Below are 22,968 nucleotides of genomic sequence, written 5' to 3' on the forward strand. Positions count from 1 at the left end.
CTCCACTGAACCCCTGCGAGAGAGAGAGAGAGAGAGAGAGAGAGAGAGAGAGAGAGAGAGAGAGAGAGAGAGAGAGAGAGAGAGATTGTGGTTGAATGCAGACAGAAAGGCTTTCATCAACTCAGTCTCTCAGAAAGTTCATTGTATCGCGGTCCGCTTTACCGTCATCAAACGCAAACACACGCGTTCGCTGGAATAGCCTATTAAAACTGGACAAGTTGTCGTTGTCAAGGTAAGTTTTCTACGCGAGTAATGTGACGGTATTTTTTGACAGGAATGTTCGAGCGTTTACGTGTTACAGTGGATCAAGCTAATAGATTTACCCAAATATTAGATGACAGTAAGGGGTTTTATATAGCAACGCTCCATCTGACACTGGCTGGATGATAAAGCGTCAAACAGATGATTTCTAAAACTTGTCCATTGAGAAGCGCTTGATAAATAGCGGCTCTCATCAGGATTTTCACACGCACAATGTTTCATTCAGATCGATGGGATGCTGATGTGAGAAGATTCGCTGTGTGCGACCTCAGGCAAGTTAAACGGCATTATTATTACCCTTACAGACATTTAACATGGTAACCACAGTTTACGCCAGAATACCATAATTGGAGTTATTGTCACTGTATTAATCAGAGGAGACCGGGGTCGGTTGCTTCGATATCCACTCTTTGTTGAATATCACTTGTGAAACAAGCATCACTTCAAGTCCTTGCAAACAACTTAAATTCATGCCTCCAAATATTAAGACTCTTAACTTTAGTTAATTATTGACCAAAATCATATTGTGCATTTATACCAACCCATTTCAGGTTCAGTTCAGTGTTAAAATACCATAGTTTTGTGAACACATTTTCACAATGTGATTATTTTGATTAAAAAGCCTATGAAAATTCAAGAGATGTGAATAATCTTTACCATTTTCAGAGTCTGTGGGGGTAAAAAGGGTTAATTTTAAACAAAAAATAATTTATTTATTTTTTGGTGATGATGACTAACACTAAGTTAGCAGTTACTGTAGATACAAGTGTTTTTGTGAATGCTAGGGTTACCATGGAAAATGTTTGGAAGGATTGACTATCGCTCTTGAACTATTTTTAGGTACCTACTGTACAGCACACTAAACACACTTGCGTTTCTATAATTAATCACACCTCTTTTAATGTGATTTATGTACTGTATAAAGACAATATCTTATGGAATATAAAATGTTATTTTACTATGGAAAAATAGCTTTTCCCAAGTAACAAATTTCAGGCCATTTTTTTTAATGGATTGAGGCTTTGTCCAATTTCCAGAGCTTGCACCTAACTCAGACACTCCATTTACCACCATCCAGTGAGCTCTACCCCTGACTATGATTTTAGGAATGGGCTTTAAGGTGAGGGAAAGAGACTGGTTGTAATGGTGTCCTATAGGAACAGCAGTGGATGTTGGTAGAAGGACATGTCTCACTTGGTTATCGTATTGTGCATATTTCCCCCATGGAATACTGACAGCTATCTAAGAGAAAAGAACAGATGGATCTAGTCTTGCATTATTTAATGGCATCAGGTTGCATCTACGAAATACATGTCGAAACCTGCTGAAATCCATACTGTACCATGAAGCACCTGTTTATCAGGCCTTGGTTTTTTTTATTCAGGTTGGTAGCTTGGTTAATTATAACCACCATGACGTCACCGAGGCAATTTAAGATAACGGTTTTGCTCTATCAACAAAGAATTCAATAGGCTGGACTGATTGTTTTTTTTAGTAGTAGATATGTTAGAAATGAAAGTTTTGCTCTATTACCTCAGGAAATTGCCATGGAGTGCTTTCATGTTTGTCATGGCTACTGCACTCTGGAGTGTCTACAAGGCTATGATGTATTAGTAATCGTTGGCAAAAGGAGTGTGCTTGATGCTTTGCATTCTCTTCCTTAGAACGACAGTCACACCAGTCTCAGATCTTAACAGCGGCAGAATAGTATAACCTCAGGCGATCAACAACAATGCTAATCCATACCACAACCAACCCTTCATCCACTCTGACGCCACTGTCTGCCTACACACACACACACACACCAACCAGACACAACCACACACAAACAAAACACACACACAGACAGTCTGACCCTATCCCTGCAAGCGAAATCACATAGCCAAAAAACAAAAAATAAAAAATTTATGGAACAAAGACACATTTCTATTCAAATCAAATAAAATATTTATGGTATGAAGGGTCTGGTTTATGTTTCTTATGAAATCAATCATATTTTACCCCAAAATACAGCACTTATGTTAAGAAGTAAACATTTTAGCACTCACCTTTTCTTACCTTCAGACTTTTCTTTGGCATTGTAGTAGGCAACAACAACATTTGCTACTTTGTTTTTGTTATAATGGACCAATTCTGTTTATACCATAAAGCAAATAGTGGTTCCTACTATGTGTATTGTACCTATATTGCATCCAGTCACTTTGCATTATTTTCTGTTCATATCAAAAGACTCCCAATGTAATTTTCTTATTACATGTCAGAATTTACGTCACGGTCATTGAGCACAATTTGTTTTAATGGTTTGCTTGACTTATGATAAGAAAAACAGAAGCATCATTTTCATCATCATAACTTTACATAAAAATATGCAATTTCTTCTGGAATGCCATAAGAGTACATTTTATGTTATGGAGGCTTGTCATATAGTGTTCATATTGCATTCAGCAGTGAGATGAAACTCAGTAGTGGGAGTCAGCAGGGTCTCTCAGACCTCACACTATAGGGCTCAAGGCCTTTATTAACATTTATCTTCCTTTTTCTTCTGAGAGTTGCAAAACTTGGCCTGACAGGTAGACAGATGCCCTTTGGCTTCTGACATGGATCTGTGTTAGTGCTTGTGTGTGTTTGTATTCATGTAGATGTCTCCTTCATCCTACCTATGTGTGTGTTTGTGATTGTTTGTGACCGGCCTCCCCCCCACCTCCCCTGGCAAACCCCTTCTTTTATTTATTTATTAATTATTTTTTTTTTAGAAAATGAAAGCTACCTCCCATAACCTTTGAGGAAAATAAAAGGGGATGAAAGAAGGGAAAAAAGCAAATGAAAAAGAATTCAGTTATTTATGGCTCATGTCATCTGTTCACTTGCACGATTTATGCTCTATAAAGGCTCTCCATTCTCTCTTTTTTGCAATTTTTCATAGCCCAGCAAATCAGATATTACACAGCTTTTCATTTTTAATATTGTGTGTTCTGTGCAAGATAGAAAGAGAGATCTTTTAAAAACTTTGAAAGCAGTTTAAATCAAGTAACCTAACTTTCAAGTTTTGAGTCAAAAGTCCAAATGGTTGGTTCCAAACAGTTCAAAACCCTTATAAATAGAATACATGTAGGTATATAAATATATATATATATATATATATATATATATCCAGCTTTGCCATCACAGGAATAAATTACATTTTAAAATATATTCAAATAGAAAACAGTTATTATTTTATATTTCAATAATATTTGACTGTTTTACTGTATTTTTGGTAAAAAAAATGAAGCCTTGGTGAGAGATAAAAACATTAAAAACATTAAAACATCTCACTGACTCCAAATGTTTTGAATGGTGGTGTATACAGTATATGTATATGTATACATAATATAAAAAAAAAAAAAAACATAAATATATAAATTGGAATATATAAATATATATACTAATACTAAATCATATATATAGAATATTTATACATGGATATATATATATATATATATGTGTGTGTGTGTGTGTGTGTGTGTGTGTACATTTAAAAATGACAGATCATGGAAACCTGCATCTTGTGGAGTTCAGTAAATATAATCATTTTGTCTTGCAAGACTCGCAGCCAGAGTTAAGTGAAGTCTATAGCAACGACGAAGATGCTTCCCTAAAATATTTCACTCCACACTTCACCAATTGTTAACATCAGCCAAGTCAGCAGTTTATTTGGCCATCCATGGGAATATAAACCGACGTTGCCGTCCACCTAACAGCATATCCTGCAAGTACAGAAGACCATGAGTGCCGATTCATATGTACACATCAATAAAGCATTAATGAGTTCCATGATGCTATTCTTAAAGTCTTAATTCTGACTGTCATTGCTAGGTCTTATAAGTGTCCGTTCGGAAGTGTATTAATCTCTTGTGTTGTGTTAGCCAGTCTTAATGGTGTGAGCCTGTCTGAAACCGCCAAATAGGGAGGTGTGTCTGCCTGCCTCAGTGAGGTATAGTGAGCTTGTGTTAATGGTTTGCGGAGTTCAGTCATAAAATATTTCTGGTAACTCTTAAGTGACCTTATGACATTTACTGTAATGAACATGCTACTCACTCCATGCAATATTTCTTAGCTACCTGTTAATTTAAAAATAGCTTAATTTGTATTTTAAACTCAAACAATTCATAAAAAACAACTTCAAACCAGTGAGAGGAAAAGAAACCGAGTATACGAGGGAGATACAGAGTGAATTTCAGGATGATGGGCCATTCCACCATGCAGGATGACTCATCATGCAGGGCGCCTCTAGGGTTACGTTGCTTTACTTTTTGAAAATACAAACACACATTTACTCTTACGCACAGTCTGTTCCTGAAATAATGTTTTTATTTTATAAGCTTACATAAGGCTAATCTGATTTATGCTTACTTTGTGTTAAAAAATGAAAGTACTGACTGTAAAAAATGAACTTTAGTGAGCTACTGTAATGTACTTCCTGGCTGCATCACTCTATAGCTACTGTATAAGATTAAATCTGAGGGAAGTATATCATGTTAATGCATTATGTCCTGCCCAGTTGTCTTTGGCTCAGTAGCTTTAAAAAACGCCCATCTTCATTTCATTCCACACTCACTGAAGAGAACTCGATTTTGCAGTTTGTCTCTGCATTTCTATGCTCTTTTCATCCTAAACATAGTCTCAGCCACAGATGGCACACCTACGGACCGCCCACAGTCCACTCACTGACCGTCTGATGCATATTGGACACAAAACTGGAATGTACTTTCACAGTCTGGCAAGCTGCTATCTGATTGGCTGGCTTTTTTTAAACACAGCCAACAGCAATCACATTCAACTCAACAACACCTACAATCACACATCAAGTTCACAAATACAATCCAAATCATCAACAAATGAGCACAATACAAATAAAATCAAAGGAGCTTTATAGTAATAAACAGAAAAATAACAATCTGTATGTTGCAAAGTTCATCAAACAGCTTCAAGTTCAGATGAAAAAAAGATCTACAGAATACCAGGATAATTTAAGTAGCATTGAAATACTATTGTTGTTTTTATTTTAGTTTCATTCGTATAGATATATATATTATATATCTATATATATATATATATATATATATATATATATATATATATATATATATATAATTTCACGTATTAATTTAAAATAGTTCAGTATTTTTTTATTGTTTTCAATCATTTTTATTTCAGTTCTAGTTATTTTAGTACATCAAGATAAACAAAATGATTTTTTTTTTGTATTTTATATCTGTTAAAGTTTATTTTAAGTAAAAAATTGTTTTATGGTTTTTCAGTTTAACAGTATCAGTGTTGCAAAATTAATCAATTATGCTATGAGCATATTCAATTCAGCTATAACAAGCTCTGTAGAAGACAACAGTGTCATTATTCAGCTCAGTTCAGTTCAATGTTGATTTAGTTCACTCACTGGATTTGCCAAAGTTTGACAGGTTATCAAATCTTCAGTATTAATATAATTTTAATAATAAATACTAAAATAGTTAATTAAATTTAATCAGTTAATTGTAATAATAGTTATATAAATAACAATAAAACAATTATTAATACTAACTAAAAATAAAAAATACATGAATAACATGAATTCTATTTTTAGTTCTATTTAAATATTCAAAATACAAATAAAACACTAACAAATAAAATTAATTTTAAATGCTACAAGTTAATGCATGTACATTTTTAAATATAATATTTTTATTTATTAAAATTTTTTTTTAATAATTTTATAATTTACAGCATGAAACACTGATATTCATATTGAGATTTGCTACATTTGTGTTATTAAATTATTAGTGTTATTAAAGATTAACTGTAAGTGAGCATTAGATGATGGCAATGATAAATGCAAAAATTTAGGAAATTAACATGATCATGAATTTACACATATTCACACACACACACACACACACACACACACACACACACACACACACACACACATACACATACACAGAGGCACATATTTACATACATTTGTTTTCACTGTTGATTTTTTATTATGTTATGATAAAGCAAGCAAGTCAGTCAGACAGTCTCTTCCTGTCTTAGTATACTGTTTTTCGCTAGAATAGGCTGCAATGAGGACCAGACCTCTTTTTAATCAGAGATTTGGCAATGCAAGACTATGCAAACCACAAACAGGCAGTCATTGGCCTTCCCAATGCCCCCTTCCCCCAATAAAGGGTATTTATAGCACCTGCTCTGGGTAGTGAATAGGTATTATCAACAGGCACAGAATTAGATCAGATTAAATCCTAATATGATTTTACTTGAGGCGTCAGGCCCCCCGAGGCTCAGTTCTGCTCTCAGTCTTTCATGTCTATTTAGAGCAGAAACATAAACATTGTGCAGCAGTATCAATGGAGGGAGAGAGTTCACTTCTCCCCCTCTCTCTTCTGGTCATCTGAGCCAGGAGCTTTGGTCTGCTGCCCTCTTTAATGATGCATGGAACATTAGCCAGCCACTATCCCAAGATAGGACGAGGCCCATGGCATTCTCTGGTCAAAGAGGCTGCATTGTTTGGGTTCAGAATAGCATGGTCTACTGAGAAAGGGGAGAACAAAGTGTGCTGTCTGTCGAGTTTGTTTTCTAAAATTGTTATCACAATCCTAATTTGTGATTGCTGCAAATTACATTTTAATGTCCTTTCATATTGCAGTACATTTTCCATTTAATGCAAGGGAGCGAACGGTAGGCAGATGATGTTCGAAGTAATTTACATGCATACAGGTTTATCTAACTTATTTTGACATTTTAATTATGTTACACTTCACTGTGAAATATCTGATTTACTATTGTGCTCATTTAATGCAAGGGTTTTCCAGCTGGGGTCAAACTTTTTAATTGTGGAAGCTTGTTAGAATTGCAAGATAAATACTTGCAATTTTGAGAAAAAATTTCAGAATTATGAGATGTTTATAACATACATTTCTGAAAAGAAAACAAATAACCTTCCTTATAAAAACATTTTAGTCTGTTGCAGAAACCTAAGAAATGTTTTTCTTTTCCTGTTGACTAAGAAATGGGCTTCAGTGAATAAACTCAGAATTCCATGAATAGCTAATAGATCAGATGGATGGAATGGATGCGATGGATATGGATGGACGGCACGGACGGAACGGACGGACTGAAAACGGCACGGATGGACAGACAGACAGACAGATAGATGATAGATAGATAGATAGATAGATAGATAGATAGATAGATAGATAGATGGTTCAGATGGGTGGACGGATAGATAGATAGATAAAAAGATCATCAGGATAAATCAGCATTAGTTATGATGGTTAGAAATACACATAAATACAACAATAATAAAACAAAATAAAAACAAAATCGCCTGTAGATTTGTTAAAAAAAGGAAGAAATTTTTTAAAAAAAAAAAGAAAAGAAATCCAATAATGAAAAAAAAAAATTACTAAAAAATTTAAAAATTAATAAATAATATGTCACGGTGCTGCTACTGTGTTGGAACGAATAGATGATTGATATCCAGAACAATAATAGACTTCAATAGCACCAAAAACAGGGAACACACACATAGCACATGGAATCGATGTTAAAGACGCAGGACTCAGGAAAGCACAGGCCTTAAATATGGAACTAAACGAGGGAATAAACAAGACACACCTGGAATCAATGTCACATTCAGACATGAGGGAATAACTAGGTCAAGGAGAACATGGAGCATGTGGGAGAGGTAACCAAACACAAAACAGTCCATGGGCGTGACAATAAATAATATATATAAAATAATATCTATACAATAATTGTAAATATTACCATAACATATATAATATATATATATAAACTACTACATTATATATAGTACTATCGTCTTTGAAATAATAAAAGAGAACAAGATATTTTAATTCCAGATAATATTTTAATAGTGTCTTTGAAATAATAAAAGAGAACAAGATATTTTAATTTTGTATTTTGCTGATTAATTAATTAACAACCTGTTGTCTTTATAATATTAATGGGATCTTATACTGAACATGAAAATACATAGCTGCTTTGGTAAAGAAATCAATTGCAAGGAAGGAAAACATTATGTTTAGAGTTCTTTGGCAAAAAAACAAAAGGTTTGAAAAATCCTGGTTTAAAGAGTCAATTTCATACTAAACTAAAAAAAAAGATCAATAAAAACATAACAAAGAGAAGGAAAAAAAACAAGGATATACAAGAAACAAAAGGATATATTGTGATAGGTAAAACCTTGTTTTTAAGGAAAATGAAAGCTGCCTTCCATAACCTGCATTCGGGGGTGGAGAAACATAAAAGAGGAGGATGAGAGAGAGAGAAAATAAAGCAGATAAGAAAGGATTCTTAGAGTTATTTGTAGCTCACGTCTGTTCATTCGCACAACGGATGCTCTATAACGAATCTCCCATCCCTCTGTTTTCAATTTGTATCTCAACTCTTTATATCCTAAGTCCCAGGCAGCAGATTTAATTAAGAATGCAGTCCAATACATCGTTTATTTATGAGATAAATTTCGAGTGGCTGTTATCTGACAGTATAGAATCGGCGTGACTTCGCATTTTTATGCACAACCACCTGCCACGCTGACATTTATCTACATTATCCTTGTGAATTGTGTCCATTGGGGATCGGTAACTACAAAGAACAGGCTATTGATTAACTGGCAAAAGGAACTTGGATCTATTGTTGTACTGTGTGCATATTTGGGACATAAAAGGTCTAGGAAGAAGTGTCCTTACTTTCCCATCAAACACACAATGGTGATTCAACAGTGCATTGTCAGGAAACAGAACAGTTAAACACATGGGCAGAGAGCTTTTAATTATGTAAAAAAATATATAAAAATAAATAAAATAAACAAAAACTTTTTTTATAAAAATAAAATTAAATAAAATAATAAAAATATATTATTTTATTATTTAAATTATTTCATAATTATATTTAAATAAGAGTGTGAAAAATACCCTTGTAATCATCTTAATAAAGATGGTTCAATCTCTCTTTCTTCCATCGTAACCGAGAAGTGTTTGTTCACATAGGCTGCCGAAAAAAAGCACCTGAGGGAACTTCTCTTCTCTCATCTCTGTTGTTTAATTACCACTTCGTTTCTTCTAGCGCTACTGCTTCTTTTCAGCGTGGATTACATGACCAGTTCCCCACCAGCTCTACTGGCCTCTTGTGATACACACGCTGCACAGCACAACAAATAACGCATTTCCATCAACAGTCTGAAATATACAGCAAAACCCACATGCCTCTGCCAAACATGAGCCTGTCATCATATATATATATCAAAACAAATCTGCCAAACATGAGCCTGTCATCATATATATATATATAGATATGTGTGTGTGTGTGTGTGTGTGTGTGTGTGTGTGTGTGTGTGTGTGTGTGTGTGTATAGATGCTGGAGTATCAGAGGGATTCACCCATAACATCATCCATAAGCACATCTGTCTGCCAGATGGGTGCCAAATTACATAAGATGACGCTAATAATAACTGCTGTATTATTTATGCCCTTGTATTTATCAGCTTAGGAAAACACAAGTAGCAATTTAATGAGAAAAGTTCAGGCTTTACTGACCTGCTGCAACAATAAATAGCAAGCAATTTAGTGTCATATGGCTTTTTAATGAATTTAGCCATTGATTTAGTAAAGTTTCATATGCAAACTTATGCAAAAATAGGATATCTTGTCAGTTGTTGTGGACTTTCCTTGATTGAAGATGTAATTTGGGGTGTGTCTCCATAAAAGTGCATGATAAAGGGGAGTATCAATGCAAATAGATTACATTGCGCCCACAGAGTGATCTGTCAAACCTAAAAGTAATTTCGGAAACTGAGTATGAAAATTAATACTACTGAACGGCAGGTATTAATCTGATTTGGGTTATGCACTGGTCTGCTGTCACTATGATAAAAGGGAGATGTTAAGAAAAGAGAACACATAGACGTATACTGCTTGATTGCAAAAATGAATTTCTTGTGAGATTCTGGTATGCATTTGTTTTATTAATAATTACATTCAGCCCCCAAAAAGAAATTACTAACTAAATACACTATATTAATCAAAACTATAACAAAAGAAAAATGATACTACAACTACAATGTATGTCCTAATTTGTCAGATTCCATATACGGTAGTACTTCCTACTGAGCCTTGTTTAATCAAACTTGTCAAATTGTTTTCTAGCTCTACAGTGATAGATGATGTGGTGGGCACAGAACCAGTTTTTGATATTAAAGGGATAGTTCACCCCAAAACAAAATACAAATTAGGATATTTTGATCAATGTTTAAACTCTTTTTGCCCATACAATGGCTTTCAATATACAGGCAAACAAAACATTTTTTTTCACAGTACCTTATTTTTTTGTGTTAGGTTTGGAACAACATCACTTAAGGGTACACTGTCTCTGACAATAAGGGTGAATTTAATTTATATATATTTGTCTATTTTACTATTCAGGGAGAGACTTTTTCATATCACATAATGACTAAATTAAATTTACTGAAACTCTCAACACATTTATCTGTAGTGTTTGTCAGACGTCACATCACATCCTTTTACCCAAATCCTTCAGACGAAGAAAAAAAGCACTGAGTTCCACAGTAATGAAGAATTACTTTATACTATAGTAATGCTATAATAACAATGCATATTAACACATACAGCTAACTAAATCTGTTTCTCCTTTCCTAATGAAAAAAATGAAATGAAAAAAAAAAATATGGAAAAGATGAAAAGGAAAATGGGTGAGAATAAAACAGAGATGTGACAAAACCACAAAAAATAAAACAAATAACTTAAACTAACACAACAACCAAGAACAATTAGCACAGATTATTCAAAAAATGGTGCATTTAGCACAGATTATTCAGTTTGATGTAATAAGTATATACTAAAATAACCAACTCAATACACTTCAGAATCAGCTCAACTCATCTCAATTTACTAATATAACTGACTGATGACATTTCAGATTCAGCTCCACTGAGCTTCATTATTCATCTCTATTGGCTGCTGCATTCGTTCATTTCCTCTCACTTGTTCTGACTGTGGAATAGATGTTATCCCTGCGTGTTTTCCCTCTATTGACACTGCACAAATGGAACGTGTACTTGTTAGTCTATATGTGTGTGTGTGTGTGTGTGTGTGTGTGTGTGTGTGTGTGTGTGTGTGTGTGTGTGTTTGAGCTTGTGTGTATTAGAGGAGAATTTAGATTAATTCAGAAAGAGATGAGAGCAAGCGTTTTGCTTTCTCTGTCTTCTTTGAGCTGGAGAGCTGGATTGTAATTTCACAAACAGACTCACCCACATAAACAACCAAGAGTGCATATTTAGATAGATACCTTTCTGGGCCTTGAACACTACACATGCTCAGAAAGCTCTCGGATTTCATCAAATAATACCTTAATTTGTGTTTTGAAGATGAACAAAGATATTGAGATGAAAAACAAAGAATCTTAACAGGTTATGTGCACAACATGAGGTCAAACTAAATAAAATTTCATCTTTGGGTGAACTAACCCTTTAATATTGTAAACTAAAACTCAAAATAAAAACTAAATAAAAACATTCTTGCTAACTGAAATAAAAATAAAAACAGCACTGAAAGTGCACTCTCATGGCTTTAAAATGTAACTTCTATATAACTAATAATTAAAAAAAAATTTTGGAGTAACTTTGACAGCCCTAAAATTTTGCTTTACGTTTGCTAACTTTGACAGCCCTAAAAACACACCTAAAATGTCCCTCTTCTCCTTCTTTCCCCTCACTAAGGCAGAAGTATCCAAACTTCTCTCTAACCATCCTACAACATGGCCACTAGACCCAATCCCCTCACACCTTCTCCAAGCAATCTCCCCACACCTTTTACCACCACTCACATAACATCATGCAACACATCTCTTATCTAACAGGCACTTTCCCCACTGCATTCAAGCAGGCTCAGGTAACCCCCCGCTTAACAAAAAACTACATTAAACACATCACTTACAGATAGCTACAGATCTGTCTCTCTCCTTCCTTTCATAGCAAAACTTAAAACGAGTGTGTTTTTAACCAGGGTATCATTATTGTCCTTACACCGACCAACCAAACTCGATCCTAACCAGTCAGGCTTCAGGAGTGGCCATTCAACTGAGACTGTGCTACTGTCAGTCACTGAAGCCCTGCGGAATGCAAAAGTTGATCCCAAATAATCAGTTCTTATTTTGCTGGATCTGTCTGCTGCTTTTGACACAGTTAATTATCAGATCCTCCTGTCCACCCTCTCATCATGGGGAATCACAGGGATTCCACTTCACTGGTTTGAATCCTGTTTCACTGAGGGAGGTATCCAAAGCACATCAACGGTTCACTGTGGTTCCTCAGGGATCAGTTCTCGGACCCCTCCTCTTCTCCATATACACTACATCACTGGGACCTACCATGCAGGCACATGGTTTCTCCTACCATTGCTATGCTGATGACACACAGCTCTATCTCTCATTTCAACCAGATGATCCAAGGGTAGCTGCACAGATCTCAGGCTGCCTGGCGGACATCTCGGCAAAGAACATCACCTACAGCTCAACCTGGCAAAGACTGAGCTTCTTGTCTTCCCGGCCACTCCACAGCATGACTTCCCCGTCCAGTTAGGTTCATCAGCAATTACCCCATCAAGTTCAGTCAGAAATCTTGGTGTAATCTTTGATGACCAGCTGACTTTCAAAGACCACATTGCCAAAACGACTAGAGGTTTGCATTGCACAACATCAGAAAGATCAAGCCCTTCCTAATGGAGCCTGCTGCACAACTTATTGTCCAGGCCCTTGTCATTTCTAGGCTGGACTACTGCAATGCTCTTCTGGCTGGACTTCCATCATGTAAAGTCAAACCTTTACAAATGATTCAGAATGCAGCGGCACAACTTTAATAAGCCCAAAAGAGCCCACATCACACCTCTCTTTATCTCCCTGCACTGGCTGCCGGTTACGGCTCGCATCAAGATTAAGACACTAATTCTTGCATATCGAACAGCCTCAGGCTCAGCACCTGCCTACTTCCACTCAGTCTTACGAATCTACATCCCCTCCAGAAGTCTGAGATTCACTAGTGAGCGATGCCTCATGGTACCATCACAAAGAGGCACAAAATCACTTTCCAGAACATTTTCGTTTACCGTTCCTGACTGGTGGAATGATCTTCCAACCCCTATCCGGAATGCTGATTCCCTGACATTTTTCAAGGGAATAGCTGAACACTCACCTCTTTCATCACTATCTAACTATCTTTCTCTGTCTAGCCTGTACTTATTTGAACAATGCTTGAAACTTGGTATGACAAGTACTTCCTGTGTCTATTTGCCTCTTTAAGATGAATCACTTGATGTATTCAATTTTATTTTATTTTATTTTTTTGTATGGACAAAATTATGTTCTGCAATAGAAACAGTCATACAGGTTTGGAATGTCATGAATGTGAGTAAATCAGGAGTTAACTCTAAACTATAAGTCATTATTTTCAAAATCATATTTGGTGACACTAATTGCACAGAAATTACACACATTGATTAGTGAGTAAATGATGACAAAACTTTCATTTTAGGGTAAACTACCCCTTTAAACTGAAATGAGCTTGTGTCAGCTTTGCATTTACAACATCAGAAGCATCAATAGGCACGTGCATTGTAGAGCTCCTCACTTGTGGTTTTGATTGACAGATATAATGATGGAGCTTCTCAGTAATGAATCATTGAGCTGTGGACTGCTGTGGCATTCCCGCAGTGAGTGCTCATTTCAACACTAACGCATCCTCTTGCTGTCCTGGACTCCTCCTCTACTTCAGTCAGATCTGTAATGAAAACATGCTCACAGATGCCTCACCTCCCCACACTTAGAGCTGGGTTTGTTATTCTGAAATATATTTAAAGTGACAGCACACATCAGCCCAGCTCCGTGCTAAAGTCATCAGAAATTTAATGCTCGTGCTTAAAATAGACACCCACGCGATGCTACAGTTTACCTCAAACTCTTATTTTCGACAGAGATAGTGAGCTCTCACTTATTGCCAATCAATGTGACTTAGATGTCACTGGAATGTCATTTGAGGTCATTGTACAAATACAAACACTCCCAGAGTCTATTTTCCATAGCAACACAGATCAATGACACCTGCCTTCATCTCCATGGGAACGCACATGTCCTTCTTTGACTACCTTCCCTCTCATTCTTTCATTAATCTCTCTCTATTTCTCTGTCTCTCACTCTCTCTCTCTGAGCATTAAACAAACCATTTATTTCCCTGCACAAATAGGAAATTATCTATAATTTATGAGCCCTACATCTATTTATTAGTTCAGCATGGATTACTGTGGTCTGTGTGGGCTTCTGGAGAGTCACATTTCTGTTAATGATCTCCCCAAGGTAAATTTAACCACAATTAGGCGGTAAATAACAGCTCTGAACTGTCTGATGAAATGATGAAGGCAAACCCTCCACCAGAGGATCCTAGTACAGGCCCTTTAATTTGCCCAAATAAAAGGAAGAAAGCAAAACAAGACAAACAAATTGATTTTTTAGGTTTTCAAAAGCCCTGCTCTAGAATTTCCAACCCTGCACATTTAGCAATAACAAGTTGTTAGGTCTACATTGAGAAGAAATGCTTTGTTGTTCATTTTTGTCTTTTGTTTCCCAGCCTGACTCATGACATTCGTAGGAAGAGATGGGTAGAAAGTGTCCTTGAGTTTAATATAAACATGCAATTAAAAGGATGATAAATAATTAGAACTTGCTGGCCCTAAACATTCACTTTCAGATATTTATCAAGAATAAAGCCATTAGTTTTACCAAACACAGAATACAGAAAACTATTATTATAACAATAATAAGATGAATTAACATTATTATGGCATGATTTAGATTTTTTACTTGTATCATTATTATTTTTAGACCAATTAATGTGATGCATTTGTGACATATAAACCTATAATGAAGTAATAAATATGACTATATATAATGCAGTTATTTTCAATAATTAGAGCAAGGTCTTAATTGCAGTAAGATGTTTACATGACAAAAGAAAGACTATTTACTCCAATTTACATGCAGTTCTCATTATTCTGATTTTGACAAAAATATTTTTTATGTTTATTCAGTATTGCATCCAATTATTAAGTAGCTTGCATAAAACATTTTAAATTAAATGTTCATTGAGCATTACTGCTTCGCCATCACAGGAATAAATTGCATTTTAAAATATACTAAAATAGAAAATTTTAGTAAGATTTTGCAATATTACAGTTTTTACTGTATTTTTCAAATAAATCAAATAAATGCAGCTCTAGTCAGCATAAGATACTTCTTATAAAAACATTTAAAACCCTTAATTAGGGTCCCTCTCAAACCTGCGCACACTTCCATCTCCATGTCATTTGTTTATAGCACTGATGTTTGCTTTGATTTCTGCTTTTTTTAATCATTTCTAGAATTTCCAAGAGCGATAAAAAACAGTAATGAAGACAAGGAAAGATTAGGACAGAGAGAGAGAGAAAGAAGGAGTGGGGGCTGTCAATTAAAATATGTATCTATTAGCTTGCAGCTGGTCTACTGTGTTCTTAATTAGGCATGTCCTGAGGTTATCATGTCTGAATGGATTACGCCCTAAATTCTCCAAAACACACACAAACACATACATACCCACACACACCATATGCCACACAGTCTGTGGCCTGTGTGATCTTCCTGCCATCCTTTCTCTGATGCTTATCCAAACCCCATCACAGAGTTATTGGCATGTGTGAGAGACAGAAACAGAGTACTACTACCACCATCCACTGCCTCCTAGACTCAAATCAATGAACCGTCTTTGCGTATTTACGGTTTATTGCTTTTTTTGTCTTGCAGGAACAGACCTTTCTGTTATCTGAGCTGCTGTTGGGGTGCTTGTGACCTTGACAACCAAATCTGCACTGTGTTTGTGCTGGTGCGCTGTCAAGCCCGCTGCCGCTGTGTCATTTGTGGCAGCTAAATTGAAGGAGTGCTCTAATCGTCTCCCACACGTCTTGCCCCTCGCCACGTGTGCGGGAAGCCCCGGGCGGCCAGCCTGCTCATTCCGCTGTCTGTCCTCCTGCCCACAAACATCCAATCATCAACAATGACCTGAAGCCACATGGCATCTGCTGCATGAAAGATGTTGATTTTATTGGCAAAACACGGCTCCTTTGGGTTATGGTCCACTTCGTGTGAGCAGTATGATGAAGACCAGGGACTATAACTCACATAGATGGGATTCACTTCATATGTGACGAAAACACAGCTAACATAACACAAAAAAATGGACCACAAGCATGGGTTTGTCAATGGCCTGGACGAAAAAAAGCCTGTGTTTTTGCACACCAGCAACAGGCGGAGGGGTGTATTGACTGCCATAGAGAACAACAGAGCACAACCTCAAACTTGGGGCCTGTGGACACTCGGGTCTGTACGGAAAATCAAAATCTTAAGCTTCCTTTTCGGACTTATGGTCACCGTTCTCATCATGGCGTCCTACATCTTGACGAGGGACCAGAAAGGGCTCTTTTTAACACCATCACCGTATCACCTTACTGTGGAGTCTCATCCGGCTCAGCTGCCCCTTAATCTGTCCTTCGCTACAGACTACACAGTTGTGAGAGAGGTGGTGAGGAGCATTGTGGCCAGAGTGGATTTCAGTCAGAGAAGAGTGCCTGACCTGAGAGAAGTGAGAGAGAAAGAGCCAAACGTATGTGCATTTGAATGAAATTGCTAAACATGCAAAATATCTTGATTTTCTTTACAATTAAAAAATCATGTAAAAAAAAAATGGCATTTTTGATTGTTTCTGTGAATTTTAAGATTGACATCATTATTTAGAAATCTTATTTTAGATAACTGTTTTCTATTGTAATACATTTCAAAATATATTTTATTCCTGCAGTGGCAAAGCTGTTCAGGCTTCAGTGTCAAATTATCCTTCAGAAACCATTCTAATAAGCTATTTGTTATTATCAATGCTGCTTAATATTTTTGTTGAAACCAGGATCATTTTTTTTTCAGGATTCTTAAGACATTTTTGTCACTTTTTATCAATTTTATGCAACCTTGCTAAAAAACATTTGAATTTGTACTAAATAAATAAATAATAAGCCTAACTGACCCCAAAATTTTGTACATAAATTAAGTACATACCTGTACTACAAGCTACGCTCTGTCAAGTCTTAGTTTGCTAATATAAGCTTTCTGGTCTTTCTCGTCCACAGATATTCTCTGCAATTCCTCTCAAATTTCTTCCCCATCTCAAGAACCCCTGTTGGTATGAAGAATTCTTTGGGAATGTCACAGCTGATCCGTATGGAAAAAACCTGTATGCTCTTTATTCAAAGCGCTTCCAAGCAATATATGACCACCTGCGCAGAGCGTTTCCAGCTCATCTGCATCAGCACACAGGTAGACAGTATCGCCTTCGATGCCTGCCCTTCTTCTACATCATCGGCCAGCCCAAGTGTGGCACCACGGATCTCTACGACCGGTTACGCCTACATCCAGAGGTCCATTTCACCACTATGAAGGAGCCACACTGGTGGACGCGAAAGAGATTTGGTGAGTTTCACATAAGAGATAAATGACAGAGTTTAAAATGTGAAATCATGATGCTAGATGGTCCGCAAAATGTTCACCACTCCCATTTTCTTGCAATGCAGAGCATCTGCTTAATGTTTATCACATTCAGTTTATTACACAAATTTTACAGCTAAAGAACAGCTGCTATGCAATTCTGGTTACAAGCTATTTTACAACTGAAATAATTGTACTTTGTATTCCCTTGGTTTGGTATCATCAGGTTGAGTAATGGTTTTCATAACCCCTATCCACTGAATGACTACCTGGACCTTTTTGACCAAGCGGCCAATCAGATTCAGGATCACTTGACAAGCAACTCCTCCAAAACTCACAAAAAAGTGGACATCATAATTGGTAAATTTTTTCAATCATGTTTTAGGTTTAGTTACTCAATTGTTGTGTTGACCCTTTGTTTTATTATCCACACCTCTTTTACCTAAAATATTTATTTCAAGTAGGCCACCCTGTGAGATTTTATATATTTATGTTAAGTTAATACTTCAATAATTTTCTCATTTGCACGATTCTCGGTTAACAGTCAGGTAAACAAAACAAAACTAAAAAGAACCAAAAAATAATGCTGTATTTTGATTGGTTTTTATTTTAAAATGATTTTACATTTATTTAATTTTTACATTTTTATTATATAACTACTTGTTAGCTTTTCATAAACTCAAAACCCCCCTGCAGTTCCCTCACAAACCCCAGTTTGGGAAGGTATTGTGTTTTTTTTTTTTTTTTTTTAATGATGATGATGATGAAGAAAGTGCTCAAATTAAATACACATCATCTAGACTTTCTAATTAGAGATGCCAGATGCTATGGTCAAGGTCTATTCTCTTGTTATAAATCATAACAATAAATAATTGAGAAATTTAAGTTTTTGTCTACTGAGGCCTAAGTCAACTAAATCAAAAACAAAACAACCCAGTCATAAATAATCACTAATAACATTCATCAGATTAAGCCAGTCTTCAAATAAAATATCAAGTTGGTTAGGATCAATCAATTAACACATTTTATGATTGATAGGTGAGGCGAGTGCATCCACAATGTGGGACAATAACGCTTGGGTTTATTTCTATGACAACGGAACGAAAGTGGAGCCACCTTTTCTGGTGCAAGACTTCATTCATGCTGTCCAACCAGATGCCAGATTCATTGTGATGCTCAGAGACCCAGTAGAAAGGTACTACTCCACTGTTTAAATAAGATATAATAAAGATTTATGGTTTGGATATCATAACCGGTATAATATTACTATGTGAGAGATGCTTTTTAGATTGTCCTCTTACCTCTTATTGTGTTTGTGCACTGTGTGTGTGTGTGTATTTGCGTGTGAGAGAGCAGGCTTTACTCAGACTATCTGTACTTTGGCATGGCTAATAAATCTGTGGAGGATTTTCATGAACGAGTATCAGAGTCGTTGCATCTGTTTGAGGGCTGCTTGGCTGAGAGGTCCATCCGTTCCTGCATTTACAATACCACTCTCAACAACCTGATGCCTGTGAGTGCAGTATGAATCATGAGCATATCGAATGTGAATATTTCATTTGCTATTGCTCTCTTAAAGGGAAAGTACACCCCAAAAAAGAAAATTCTGTTTACTCAGCCTCATGTTGTTCTGAACCTGTGATTTAAAAAAGATGTTATGTGTAATGATGCATAGAAAGTGAATGGGGACCAAGAGTTGTCAAGCTGCAAAAAAACGATTCTTTCAATTCATTAAAATGTTTTCAGATCTTCTGAACGATAGATGGATTACGTCTCAGCAAAGCATTTCAGTTGGTAATTCTCATTAGGGACGGGAACCAAAGGAGGCTGGCTGGTATGAGTCAGAGTCAGATTTTGTTCAGTCTGATATGATGTAATTGGTTCAGCCACCAGGTGCAGCCGCATAGATAAGATATACCCACCAGGGTATGAGCTGTTCTGGCTGTTCTCCAAAGCTGTGCAGCCAGTAGATGATCTTCACCTCTGGAGAAAGCTGTTGGAAGCTGAAATGAAAGCACTTTTAGAGAAATCTAAATGTGTTGTGAAGTATACATTGTTTTGCTGCACTGATCTGGGGATTAAAGTCATGAATGTTTGATTTATGGCTTTGAAGCTGTTTAAGCTGGTTGATGAACCAGCAAAAGTCTGGATTGCTGAATCATTGCTGCTTAGTCTGGTAAATTGGATGTAGTATAATACAAATAGAAGCTTGTGCACCATCCAGAATTGAACTGAGCATGTCTGTTATATTTTTGATTATCTGAGCTGAAATTGAACTGAGGTTACAAACAGAATGCAGAATTGTTATTTTAATATAAATACGTCAAATGTCAGTTTGTGAACACTAGTAAGCCATTTAACATACTGTAATTCTCCGATTTTATCTATACTCTTGGAGCCAAACATCAATACACATAATAAATGTAAATATTTATTGGGATAAAGTTATTTGAGAACAATGTGGTGGACATTTTAACATTTTTGACTGTTGTAAAAATTTTATATACATATCAAGAAATAAATAATAAAATTAGTCTAAATTATGTAATTATTTAATATTTTTACTAAACTTCTGCTCATCAGTTGATTAATTTTTTTCGTTGCTATTATAATACAGCACATTAAATACTTACTACACAAGATGTTTACATCAGAAGCTACTTACTGTAAAAGATGTAGTAAGTATAATCACCATATAATACAGCAGTGAATAAAATACTGTAATAAAACAAAAACAAAAAAACAGGGTTTGTACACTGCTAATTGTTATACTGAGCCTTTGGGTCCCTCTGTTGGTGAACACATAAAATTAATGTATTCACTTTAAAGATTTTGAGTGGGGGAACTATGACATCACTTTGTATGCATGATGGATCGGAAGTTCACCCTCAACGTCACCACCACCACATTTCTGGCAACTTTTCAAACTTATTTTTAACACGTTCAGTGAAATGTATATGAATTTTAATCCACGCTACATGAACCTTTTCATATAAACTGTGATAAATACAAAACGAGCCAAACTAAAACTGAAATGAGACATAAGTTATAAACAGTGTAGTGAATAAATGAAATAAGCATAACTAAAGAACATACTGTATGAAAGCATGTATTTCTGTAAGGTGCATTGAAAGTGAATAAATCTTTGATTAATATGAATATTTTATCCATGTACTATTCAATAAAATTCTAGTGCATTTATTCTTTTAAATAACAGCAGAGTGAGCGAGTTTTTGCGTCCGACAGCGCCTGTAGTCCCATTTAGCATCGTGTGAAAAACCGTCTTTTTTAAGAAACCTAACTCACGACTGGGGTGTAATTGGGTGTGTTTTATGTCATAGAATAAAACGTGAAAGTATCTTGAGCTTGTGTGAACCACGGACCTCATTTTAGGGGATTTAACCAAACTCCCATTCAAAATAGGCCTACCCATTGACTCTGGGACTAAGTGCTAAAATGCTAATTTGCTTCCAGGTTTTTGCCTACAAAATGACATCGTAGTTCCACCACTCTATTCTTAATGCAGACTTCTTAACCAGGGGATCGGCGAGATACAACTTAAAATGATAAAATCAGAAAATGTCAAGATGAAGGTATAGTATAATATTTCTTTTTTTCCTTTAATAACTATTGTTTTTATTGTAGGTGAGGCTTCAGGTGGGACTATATGTCATATACCTGCTTGACTGGCTGAGTGTTTTCAGTAGAGAGCAGATACTCATCCTACGACTTGAGGATCATGCTGCCAACCGAAAAATCACTATGCGGAGAGTCTTTGAATTTCTACAGTTGGGTGAGTTAGTTTTCATCCTTCCACATGTGTGTCTGTTTGTTTAACCTCTGAAGTCTTCAGAAATGTGTCATTATGTGCAAATATGTATCTGTTATATCACTGACCGGGGTTCATCAACTCTGCAGGACCTCTTACTCTGCAGAAGGAAGCAGACATCACAAAGAGCCCTGCCTCCAACACCAGACGACCAGCCAATCGAAATCTTGGCCCAATGCTGCTCATAACCAAGGAGATCCTGCAGAGCTTCTACGAGCCTTTTAACCAGCGCCTGGCCCAAGTGCTAAGGGACCCTGCCTTCTTGTGGATGTAGCACTGAGGGAGAGGGAATGGACATGTATTATTGTAGTAGAAAAAAGTGACACAGATTGTACTCAAATTTAAAACTAAATTAGATTTGTTAGGCCAATACTGGGTGGCTGGTATCACCTTTGGCCAGTATTCAAATTTAAGAATATATATTTTCATTCTAGTCAATTATTAAGTGATACCACTGACTTTTTAATTATTTTTTCCTTGGTTATTTGGTGCTGGACACGTTCATTATTGCACTTTGATACTGTGAGAGTATTTGGTCAGGGTGACCACTGAGAAATTAATAGACAATTTATATAATGTATTTGTTATAAGGCCTTGGAAGCCACAGTGTTTCTACAAAATGAAAGGATACAGAAACAGAAAAGGTAGTGATCAAAATTGAATATACACTCGACAAATGACAATTAATAAAAAAGTGTCAGTGTTTTGGAGTTTAGCTCTGAGGGGAATGTGAGAGGGCGTAGCTGGAAGATATGGACCTGTAATTGTGGAAACTGAGCACAAAAGCCATCCTGGACATTGAACTAGGTGAATGAAACCTGATGTCACTGTAATGTAATTTTAATGTTAATGTAAATATGTTATTGTAACTGTACAGAGATAAGGGCAAGAATAGATTCATTCCAACTTAACTGAACTTTGATATCTTCTGACTGAATTGCAATAAATATTGCTTTTTTATATTTGCTTCTCTAAAACCCAAATATTTGTCTGGAGAACTGGTGATGGTAAATAAATAAAGTTAGATACAGTAAAAATAGATTAAAAATATTTTTATGTAACAAGCTAAGTCAATGATAATACACATGGATACTAATATTAATGAAAATATTGTTTTTTGTCAAGACTGTCAAATCAATAGCTTAGGCTACCATATTTTATCACTCATATGTACTCATAAAATATTTAATTACCCTAACAAAGACTATGAATGTGCAGAGTTTTTAAAATGATTAAAGTCTACTACAGTA

The 22,968-nt window shown here is 35.8% G+C and overlaps 1 protein-coding gene across 1 annotated transcript; it reads left to right on the plus strand.

Moving 5' to 3' along the window:
* Window positions 1–67: 67 nt before the first annotated feature.
* On the plus strand, window positions 68–22,680 carry chst15 (carbohydrate (N-acetylgalactosamine 4-sulfate 6-O) sulfotransferase 15). The gene is made up of 8 exons (XM_042742167.1): window positions 68–232; window positions 16,162–17,017; window positions 17,535–17,874; window positions 18,106–18,249; window positions 18,928–19,084; window positions 19,246–19,402; window positions 21,535–21,682; window positions 21,808–22,680. Exons 2-8 carry the CDS (start codon window positions 16,592–16,594, stop codon window positions 21,990–21,992), a joined length of 1,557 nt encoding a protein of 518 aa, XP_042598101.1. The 5' UTR covers window positions 68–232; window positions 16,162–16,591; the 3' UTR covers window positions 21,993–22,680.
* The last annotated feature ends 288 nt before the right edge of the window (window positions 22,681–22,968 follow it).

Source organism: Cyprinus carpio, chromosome B17 (genome assembly GCF_018340385.1).
Source record: "Cyprinus carpio isolate SPL01 chromosome B17, ASM1834038v1, whole genome shotgun sequence".
Lineage (NCBI taxonomy): Eukaryota > Metazoa > Chordata > Actinopteri > Cypriniformes > Cyprinidae > Cyprinus > Cyprinus carpio.